The sequence below is a fragment of the Petromyzon marinus genome, chromosome 19 (assembly GCF_048934315.1).
Source record: "Petromyzon marinus isolate PM22_M1 ecotype Great Lakes invasive population chromosome 19, UKy_Petmar_22M1.pri1.0, whole genome shotgun sequence".
In the NCBI taxonomy this organism is placed as follows: Eukaryota; Metazoa; Chordata; class Hyperoartia; order Petromyzontiformes; family Petromyzontidae; genus Petromyzon; species Petromyzon marinus.
The window spans coordinates 9,901,853-9,914,114 of NC_133685.1; the positions used below are offsets into that span (position 1 = coordinate 9,901,853).

Below are 12,262 nucleotides of genomic sequence, written 5' to 3' on the forward strand. Positions count from 1 at the left end.
ACAAGGGTTATGCCACCAAGTACTAAGTCATGTTTTGCAGAGGGGTCAAATACTTATTTCCCTCATTAAAATGCAAATCAATGTATAACATTTTTGACATGCGTTTTTCTGGATTGTTGTTATTCTGTCTCTCACTGTTCAAATAACCTACCATTAAAATTATAGACTGATCATTTCTTTGTCGGTGGGCAAACGTACAAAATCAGCAGGGGATCAAATACTTTTTTCCCTCACTGTAACACTGCAATGGGAATGCCCTCATTCCTGAGAATGTCAACATTACATTGGAATTGTTATACTTATTTGAAAACTGACCGTTGCTGCGGTAGTGCTGTGTGAATGTTATTATCATTACTGTCATGGTAACCCATTAAGCATTAGGCCTGATTTTGACTCCATACGTTTATAGGAGTTTTGGGGTACCTTGACTATACGCTACGTACATCTGAAGATTGATAAACATGTACGGTCAAGCAGTCAGCAATACACAGCACTCTTAAAGTTGTACTAGATAAAAGAAGAAAATTGTGTCCTGCAGTGTGGTGATGGTTGAACACAGAATGGACGAGACGAAACAATACGTCTGGGAGACCCTAGTCCTCAACACAGGAAGAGGAATGAATGAGTGCAGTCCACGACAACAGCAACAATGGTAGTTGCGATAAGAGAGATAATAGCTGGTGATATCTTGTTGGAATATTTAATACACTGATTACTGTTATCAGATAATTTTAGAACTCAGGCGTTTCAGCCAAGAGTGTTATTCCATTATAATTGCCAAGCAATCGACGCGCTGTATTTCAGGCTACTGCTGCATCACACTCTGTGCTGAACAAGTGTTTAAGGCATGAAGGTATCCCATGGGTCAATCCACTGCTGGATGAAGGTATCCCATAGCTGATGCCACCTCACACGATCCTGCGATGTAATAATGAATCCATCCCGCACCTACAATCTTATTTCATTGCTCCTTCTCCTTGGTGGATGTGCTCTCAGATGGGTTTCATTCTCTGGTTGCCATTCCTAAAAAAAAATAACTGGAAACATTTTATATGCATTTTACCAGGTAAGGCCCACTGAGCTATACAGCTCATTTTCAGAAGCAACCTGGCCACACATGATAGCTCAAGGAAGTGGCTTATCGTGTGGAAATGGATAGCAGCCGAATACCCTAAACGCATGTTGAGCCTAAATGCGGAGAGAATAACCAGAGAAAAATCCAAGCGACCACGGAGAGGTTAAACATGCCAACTCGAAATATACAGCAGCAGGCGTCATGGTGCGGAGTCGAACCCACGGCCTCCTGTATACCAGGCGAGGTCATTATTCTTATTCTTGACCATCGTCCATCACCCCTTCAAGTTTGAGATTATAATTGATGTTTCTGTTATAATACGGTGTTCATGATAAAGGTGGCAACGTGTTTTTAAATATATATTTTGTGCTCGTACGTCACTGCCAATGCAGTCCTTTATTTTTATTTATTATCCCTAAAAAATAGGTCATGTTTGGATGTATTATTTTAACCAGAATGCAGGTATTATTTACGGATATTTACAAATGTTACAAATGTAACGGAATACTGATTTCTATATTTTTGTTGAATGAAATTCACTCTTCTCGACTGCAGTAAATTACATATATCTGCAATTCCAGTGCACCATTCTTTTTGAACGTTTGCATCGCGAAACATCAATATATGTGCTGCCTTGCATTTTACCCCGGGTCTCCCTGCAACAATGAAGGAGGTAGCGGATCTCAGGACTGTGCTCGGGGCGGCGGGGGCTCTCATCTGAGGTTAAATAAAGGAATTGAAGTGAATGAGTGAATGAATGGCAAGGCAGGCAGCAGTGAAGGCGTTGCTGGAACATCACCCATGACATCACTGCACAGCAATGCCTTATTTGGCCACACGCGTCCTGTTGGGAGGGTCTCATAAGAAGCCCCCCCCGCCCACGTGAAGACTTGGTTCCTCCCAGAGCCCGGTCACAATACATCTCTGGCGCCACCAATCGTCGTCGTCCGTCTCCTGTCAATCCGAATCCAGGCTCCACCCACAACGTTGTAGGCTCCACCCCCACCCATTTATTCATTCACGTGCTGTGAAGAAGGGGCGCTGTCCGAAACGTCGCCAATAATATAGATTCCTTTTGCGTACTTGTTGTGCATCGCTGCCGAAGCAGCAAGCACTAGCATCGCCAAATCATTAGCACGACCCACATGTACAGGATTGTATTTGAGTTATCATTATTGAATAATTTGTATGCTTCGTGTGATATAAAACAAGTGCTCCCCACACAGCCCAGCGGTGTTTTCGCACCACCATCAGCCATGGGCAATCCACTGCTGGATGAGTACCCTTCACCGCTACCACTCACTGATCCGATCATGCTACACACCCACCAGAGAGCACCTGCATACACACCACGAACTGATTGATGGTCTTGTAATACTATTCACGTACTTCCGTTGTATCGTTTATTGAAAACTTCCATCAAATGCTTGATCTTGACGGCGTTCCCGTGCTATAAGCGTGCTGTAAACAAAAACAAGCACGTACGATATAGCGCTCGGATTGTGTATGGCAACATTGCTGCTATCTTAATAACGTCACAACATACTTAATACATTGCTTTTCATTGCATCCTCAAGTTACATTTGTTTCGCGCATTAAAATAACTAATACAGTACATCGTGGGTTTTTTTTGGCATCATCGACAATGTCAAATATTTGCGTGATAAAATCGAGGCCGCTGTTAAGTCAACAGGTACTCAGCCTGTTCAGGAATCAAACACACTCACACACATACTCACACACTCACATACTCACATACTCACTCACATACTCACACACTCACTCACACACACACTCACATACTCACACACTCACATACTCACATACATACTCACACACTCACACACACACATACTCACACACTCACATACTCACTCACACACTCACATACTCACACACACACTCACACACTCACATACTCACACACACACTCACATACTCACACACTCACACACACACTCACATACTCACACACTCACATACTCACATACTCACTCACACACTCACATACTCACACACACACTCACACACTCACACACTCACATACTCACACACACACTCACATACTCACACACACACTCACATACTCACACACTCACACACTCACACACTCACATACTCACTCACACACTCACATACTCACACACTCACATACTCACACACTCACACACTCACATACTCACACACTCACATACTCACACTCACATACTCACACACTCACATACTCACATACTCACACACTCACATACTCACACACACACTCACACACTCACATACTCACATACTCACACACACACTCACATACTCACATACTCACACACACACTCACATACTCACACACACACTCACATACTCACACACTCACACACTCACATACTCACACACTCACATACTCACATACTCACACACTCACATACTCACATACTCACACACTCACACACTCACATACTCACACACTCACACACTCACATACTCACACACTCACACACTCACATACTCACACACACACTCACACACTCACATACTCACATACTCACACACTCACACACTCACATACTCACTCACATACTCACATACTCACACACTCACACACTCACATACTCACATACGCACACACTCACACACTCACATACTCACACACTCACATACTCACACACTCACACACACACTCACACACTCACATACTCACACACTCACACACTCACATACTCACACACATACTCACATATTCACTCACATACTCACATACTCACTCACATACTCACATACTCACTCACATACTCACATACTCACACACTCACACACATACTCACATACTCACTCACATACTCACATACTCACACACTCACACACTCACATACTCACACACTCACATACTCACACACATACTCACACACTCATATACTCACACACTCACATACTCACATACTCACACACTCACACACTCACATACTCATACACTCACACACTCACATACTCACATACTCACACACTCACATACTCACACACTCACATACTCACACACTCACACACTCACATACTCACATACTCACACACTCACATACTCACACACTCACATACTCACACACTCACATACTCACACACATACTCACACACATACTCACACACTCACATACTCACACACTCACATACTCACACACCCACATACTCACACACCCACACACCCACACACTCACATACTCACATACGCACACACTCACATACTCACATACTCACACACATACTCTCACACATTCACACACTCACACACTCACTCACATACTCACACACTCACACACTCACACAAAGACAAAGATCCCCCATATAGCCTTAACAGACTGTAGGGGCAAGTGCTGTTAGCGAGCACCTATGAAGGCCGGAACGGTACACGAGGGGGTGGGTGGCCAGCACCACGCCCGACCGCCTTTGTCTCCCTAGTCGCGATGTTTACACACCGCACCAGGTACTCATTTGAGGCTGAGTCGACCTAGGGGAGGCCCGGGACCGGTTCAGATAATCGTCACTGGTGTTGGCTGTGAGCGGGAATCGAACCCGGGTGCCAGGTTCATAGCGCATACTCACACACATACTCACACACTCACATACTCACACACACTCACACACTCACATACTCACACGCACATACACACTCACATACTCACTCACATACTCACACACATATACTCACACACATACTCACACACTCACATACTCACATACTCACACACTCACATACTCACTCACATACTCACACACTCACATACTCACACACATACTCACACACTCACATACTCACACACACTCACACACTCACATACTCACACGCACATACACACTCACATACTCACTCACATACTCACACACATACTCACATACTCACACACTCACATACTCACATACTCACACACTCACATACTCACTCACATACTCACACACTCACATACTCACACACATACTCACAAACTCACATACTCACACACACGCGCGCGCTTCAATACAATACCAAAAACTCTAGATATGAAGTTATTGTGACTGCAAGAATCCATATACTCTTTGGTTTTATTCGGTAAAGTCACGTAGGCAAAAAATAAAATGAAAACAACATAATTAAATCACGACGTTTCGGACGCAACACAAGCGTCCGTCACCGGATGGGACAAACACAGCAACAACTGTCTTCGCTGTGGTTGTCCCCACCTGATGATGGACGCTTGTGTGGGGCCCGAAACGTCGTGATTTAATTAAATTGTTTTTATTTATTTTGTACCTACGTGACTTTACCGAATAAAACCAAAGAGTATATATATTTAAAAAAAAAACTCGTTGCCGATATTTTTTTAAATCTGGTTGAGAGCGTGGGTGGGGGTGTGTGTGGTGGTATTGAGACGCCGACGAAGACGACGACGCTGCACCCGATGATGATGCTGATGATGAGCCTTACTCAGTGACTCCTCCCGAATCCTACTGCCGAGTAAACTCCTTGAAGCCAGAGGCTCCCTGCCCACTACCCCCGTGTACGTCACCCGCCCATACGCGGTGGCTACACCCACCCACAGGCCTCCACCCACACGGCATGCAGCAGCAGCAGCAAGCATCATCCTCTTGTCATCCTCGCACAGAGAGAGAGCGAGCGAGAGAGGGGAAGAGCCCTTACCATACAATAGCAGGCGGCAGGCTGCTTAGGCGTAGCGCTTTGCATAGCTAGCGAGCTGCCCTTGTGCTCTGTTGTGATGGTCTCGACGTACACCGGCTGATGTAGATATTGTATATCGTGCCGTCTGTATATTATGTATAGTGTTGCATAGTGGTGGTGTGTGGGTAGGTTAAGTGGGTAGGTAGGTGTGTGCATTGGCTCTTATGTAGCTGTCAGCAGGAGCCAGACTTGGGATCGTTGGCTCCAGTGCAACCTCTTTAAACCATCAAGTGTCTTCGCTTTATACTGGGATTTGTTATTGTTAATTTATATTGAGCTCAGGACTAGAATTTTTCTTTTTAAAAGAAGATTTAAAATCAATAGTTATTGTATTGGGAATTATGAGTAAAATTATTATTGCGTTGGATTTTAATGCTGAATAATTATGTATTTATTTATTTAATGTTTAAATATCTTATTTACAATTGTTCAATTGCGATATACAAACTGTTGTCGTTTTTTTTTTAAAGTAACATTGTTATGGTATTGTGTATCTAATTATGTTAAAATGCTATTTTTTTACATTGCTGTAGTGTACGTATCTTTAAAAGTATACAATTAAATTAAACATTCCTTTTTTTCCTATTAAACTATTATATAACAAAGCCCTTCGTTGTACCTATCGTACAATAATTAGTTTTTATTTTAAAAAGCTAACCCACTATTTTCAATACCTAATTCGGGTTATTTAACTAAAATACATATTGTATAATTCTCAAAATAATCATAAATACACGTACAGCGACTGAAAATATTTTCTCAGTTATCAATGTAATTATTATTAATAATATAACACTGATTGTAATCAAATTTCAAATACCGTATCACCCTAAAAGTACAACACCACTTGCTTATCCCGAGCATAGCCTAATGTTTGAGCCATTGGTGCAGGGTAAGTCTAGATCATATGCCAGTCTCATAGGACCCCGTACGCTCTGTACCCAGTAAATAGGACCAACAATGAGACCCAAAGCTGTTTACGCTTGACGTTCACCTGCCCCCCCCCCTCCCTCCCAACTCAACAACCCCCTTCCCCATTTACCGCGAATAAGAGCCATTAATATATTTAACGGCTTGAACGGAGAAGACTACATCTTCCCTGCATTGAAGCCGGATATGTATGTGCATGGATTCGAGGACTCAGAGGCCGTGAGTGGTGTACGTCAAACACATACGAGATGCCAGCATGTGCCAGATAGTGTGCATGGCAGTTACACGTAGTCCGTACATGCACGATGCACATGGACTGCATGTATACATTGCGCATATCACACAGAACGTGCCAGATGTGTACATGACATTGCATCCACAACACTTTATTCAAATATATACACGGTACATACATGTACACTTAGAAATTGCACACACTCATATTTGCATTCATGTAACAGTATATAAATAACAAAAATAATGTACACAAACGTAATATACCTTATGTAGTACATCTATAGAGGTTCCTGCCACAAATTAATACTTGCGTGCAAATGTACTTCAGTATACTTTACATGCAACGTTGTACACGCGTGCCATTACATGTGTTAGTGATGTGTGTCACTGGTCATTGATTACTCATGTGCCAGTGACATTAACGTACCAGTGACTTGTCACATCATTGACAAGCACCATGTCATGCGTCACTGATAAGGCATGTGTGAGTGAAATGTGTGACCCCACGTATTAGTGACATGTCATTGACACATGCGTGTGTCAGTTATCAGTGACGTGTCTGCGTCTCGTCACCCGTTTGTTGTGACATGCATGCGACATGTGTTAATGACCTGCAGACGTGTCCTCCACATGCGGTGACATGCATGGGACATGTGTCAGTGACGTGCATACCGTTTGTTGTCCACATGCATGCGACATGTGTTAGTGACGTGCATGCGTCTCGACGCCCGCATGCTGTGACATGCATGGGACATGTGTCAGTGGCATGCATACCGTTTGCTGTCCACATGCTGTGACACGCGTGCGACATGTGTCAGTGACGTGCATACGTCTCGTCCACATGCTGTGACATGCATGAATGCGTGCCTGCGTCTCGTCGCCCACATGCCGTGACACGCACGCAACATGTGTCGGTGACGTGCATGCATTTCGTCACCCCCCCCCCCACACACACACACATGTTGTGACACGCATACGTGTGTCAGTAATGGTGCGTCATCCACAGCACATGTCAGTAACATGTCCAGTGACTTACTACTGTGGGATCATCACTCGAGTTATCGTTTGCGCACGTCACACGCTCATTCGTGACCCTGCTGTGTCGCTCGTGTTGTGGCACGTGTCGATTTTTGACATCCCACACCTGCCTCCAATCACATCGGTGAACGCGGCGTTGCATGCGTCAACCGCGCGTCACGTGAAATGTCTCACGTGCCAGTGACGCGCAGCGTGCGCGCGCGCGCGCGCGTGCCACAAATGCCACGTGTCGCCCGAAACGTGGCACCCTTTCCTCGTTGTTCTAGCACCGCGTGTCACGTGCCCGGGATGTCACGCAGATGATGCGTTCTGCAGCACAGGAATCCCTGTGCATTATAACTCATCGGCTGCCACGGCCGGCGATGCATCAATTAGTCCTGTATTATGCATGCCCAGATAAGTGGCAATTTGTGTAACCACATTAAACTTTCAACAGGAATCGGTTGTGTACAGTGCACGGTGCGTGTGTGCATAATAAAGTAGCCCCCCGTGTGTTACGGCATTGTATATGTATGTGTGCGTATGGAGTGGTGGAACAGTGGTCAGCGGTTAGTAAGCTGATGAAATAATAAGAATAGGCTTTTACCCTGTCTGGCAATAACACGGGTGTTCAGATATTATCATTGTATGTTTATTTGCATGTTTTGCCACAGGTATGTATGGTTAATTCAGACTTGATGCCTTGCAGTCGATGTCGATTTGGTGTTTGAACATCTTAACGGCTACTGTGTTATTGCCAAGAGAAGGGTAAACGCCTATTCTTCTCATCTCATAATGTTGGTACTGGCAAGAGAGGTCCCCGAGGTTAGTAAACTGGACTACGATACCGGTCACCTGGGTTAAATTCCCAGCCGTGGGTAACTATCAGTGACTGCAATTGCTGTCTGAACCGGTCACGCGCCTCATCTCGTTTGACTTCATACTGGGGAGATAAAGGTGGATTGGGTGTAGTTGCGAGCCATAACACACACGCATGCCCTCATGATGCTTGCAAACACAACTATTGTATACACGGCTACACGGGGAGTCGTTGTATAACTTCCATGACTATATGTGTGCATCTTTATGTTTCATCTTAGCTGTGGATAGCAAAGGGCTCGCAATTGTGTATGTGTACGTTATTTCCCATGGCCTTGACAGTATCCTCACACGCTGTACAGCGTATTTGTCCAGGCAGAGCTGTGGTCAGTAGTCAGTTGGTCTTAAGCCACAATGGCTGGTCTCGGCCTATCATCAAGCTCAGTATGTCTGTGTGGTAGTTGTTCTGTGGAGATACAACCTACCCACCATGGGAATGTAGAATTTCAACTTCGAGCTTAGGACGTACAATGCTTACCAGAGCAAGAAAGACGCTTAGATGATGACTTTGTCAATCGCAGTACTAGTTTTACACTCGAGTTGACTTCCCCGTCGTGAGATGGGTTTTTGTGTGTGTGCCTGTCTATAAATAGTAGTGGGGAGCGGTGGTGTAGCGGTTAGCGCGCTGCACTACGAACCTGGCGACCCGGGTTCGATTCCCGCTCACGGCAACCCATTGACGATTATCTGAACCGGCCCTGGGCCTCCCCTAGGTCGACTCAGCCTCAAATGAGTACCTGGTGCGGTGTGTAAACATCGCCGCTAGGGAGACAAAGGCGGTCGGGCGTGGTGCTGGCCACCCACCCCCTCGTGTGCCGTGCCGGCCTTTATAGGTGCTCGCTAACAGCACTTGCCCCTACAGTCTGTTAAGGCTACACGGGGGGATCTTTGTCTTTGTATACATAGTACATGTTTGAAACCATCGGCGTTTGATGTTATGCAGGCTCGTCAAAGAGAAATCCAAAGTGCATCGGCGCACTGCAGATCAAGGCGAGGGATAAATAACAAATCAACCCCGAGTATACTTTAGAACAAGTCAAAGTAAATTGGCTCAATAGAATGTAAGGGAGGCAAACATCATTTGCATGGCAGAGCTTTCCCTTCAAAATTACACGTGCCGCATAGCATCGAGATACAAAGGGTGTCTAGGGGACTGTTGTTGTTGGCCAATCATCATTGGCCATTGTCATTCCACGGTTGGATGAAGGCCATGCATGACATGCTCTCGCGATATCACTCACGGCTGTTCACAAGCCAATTTCATCGCTCTGTCAGTGGTTGTCTTCTCAAGTGCCGCCGTCTCCTCGTGTTTGCCTTTGGCTGTCATTCCGTCATCAGTCTTGTCCGTGGTACCTCTTCTTAGATGGTGGTCCACAACTGCCCTTCACGAGCGAAACAATTATAATTGGTTATAGACTTGAGAGACGATGGAAGAAATCGGTTTTTTGAAATCCACTACGGGATTTGTGAGACTCGCTTGAAATTGCATATCCGTCAGTTCTGGCAAGGCCTAAATCAGACTTTTTCTCTTCATTTGATGACACCATGGTGCTGGAAACCCAAGAATATTTTTCAGCCGCTGTATCCTCCCTCCTGTGTCCCTCCACTACTCTGTCAGCTGTCTAGTGTGCACAACTTACCCCCTCCCCACATTCTCTGAAAATGTAAATGAAATCAGGAATGGCATTCTGGTGTCTGATGCGGCTCTGCCTATTGCCTGTGATTCTGCCTCCCCACCATCTACCGACCTATCACAGCCCTCCGTCTGTCACCATAATCAACGTCACCGCAATCACCTCCAAACTGAAACAAAAGTATGATTCCACCCTCAACAGCCACCGCCATTCGCCACTTAGCGGGGGGGGGGGGGTGATGTCACCGCGGCGCTTGTGCCAGGCTATGTGCACTTTAAGGCCATGTGAAGTGTCGAACGCTCACTGGCAGGTCACGAGAGAGACCCCATGAGCCATGGGTTAACTGACGGAGATGAATGGCAGATGCACGACCAGTGCCCCCTAATATGCCAACCTGCTGTGCTTTAGCCGCCTGGCGCTCCGAGCGGCTAAAACTTCCAACACTCATCCCTCACCGCCGGACAAGCCTGGACCCCAAACATTACTAACTTAATATTCTTTGGGTCTTTCCGTAAAGTCACGTAGATAGGTTCAACGAAAATAACAAAAAAACTACGACGTTTTGATCGCAACAGAAGCGGTCATCATCAGGTGGAGAAGAAAGAGGGGTTAGCCTATATTCTTGGTTCTTTCGGTAAAGTCACGTTGAAGGGAAGAAATAAAATATATATTTTGTTATATATATTTTATTATTGTATTGTTTCCCTTCAACGTGACTTTACCGAAAGAACCAAGAATATGAATTACTGCAGTCACGAAAGCTTTAAATCAAAATTTAGGGGTTAGCCTCTAAAGGCAAACTGTTTATAAAGGTTTAAAATTGGCGTAGCCCAAATGTCAGAATGGAGTGGGTGGGGCACAAGGGCCCTGGGGCAGCATGGGTGGAGGAGCTTATGTTAATATCAGGGATTAAAAACGGTGGGCTGCTACATGTAGGGCGGAGAAGGTTATGTTAATGTAACGTGGGGGGGTTAAAAAAACTGGTGAGCAACGGACAGTGCTGAAATGGTAACATTACAGCCAGTTATGACTTAAACTGGTTGATAACGTCCTTCCAGTGATTGCTCAGTTTGTACCCATCTTCTCGGTTGAAGTTGTGTCTATGTCTGTATATATGGATGGCATCATGAACAAACCTTTGTTGATAGCCAGTGGGTTTGCAAAGTACCTTCGTCTTAAAGAAATACATTTCGTGTGAGCCAACCGCATTAAAACAATGATCAGCCACGGCCAATGTATTGGTCCTACCGTGTTTCAGATCTGCCTTATGTTCACGAACACGGTCCGAGACATGTCGCTTAGTTTCCCCGATGTAACTGCTGCCACAGACATAGCTTAATTTGTAGGTGCCCCGCCCTTGTGCCCCGCCCACTCCATTCTGACACTTGGGCTACGCCCATTTTCAACCTTTATAAACAGTTTGCCTTTAGAGGCTAACCCCTCTTTCTTCTCCACCTGATGACGACCGCTTGTGTTGCGATCGAAACGTCGTAGTTTTTTGTTATTTTCTTTGAAACTATCTACGTGATTTTACCGAAAGACCCAAAGAATATGAATCCCTGCAGTCACGAAAGCTTTAAGTCAAGAATTACTAACTTCAGCAATGCCTCGATCTCCTTCAGTACTGGACCCCGACATCTCTGCAAACTTCCATCAAATCTTGCTTTCCTCGAAAAAAAAATCATAGAACAAGTTATCTTTTCCCACCTCTTCAAATACCACCTCTCCTCGTCGATCTCCACATCCCAGGACAATCTGAATTGTGCCAAGGCCACTCCACTGGAACTGTTGCCCTGC

General features: G+C 45.1%; 1 protein-coding gene across 2 annotated transcripts in view; it reads left to right on the forward strand.

Moving 5' to 3' along the window:
- Positions 1-12,262, forward strand: part of LOC116943854 (voltage-dependent L-type calcium channel subunit beta-1-like) — a 174,170-nt gene that overhangs the window by 74,934 nt on the left and 86,974 nt on the right. The window contains exon 1 of one of the 2 annotated variants that reach the window (XM_076068143.1): positions 5,646-6,926. The exons of the other annotated variant lie outside the window; for it this stretch is intronic. Within the exon in view, the coding sequence (XP_075924258.1) occupies positions 6,885-6,926 (42 nt within the window). The 5' untranslated portion in view covers positions 5,646-6,884. Of the gene's footprint in view, positions 1-5,645; positions 6,927-12,262 lie in introns of those variants that run through there. 2 annotated transcript variants of the gene reach the window in all.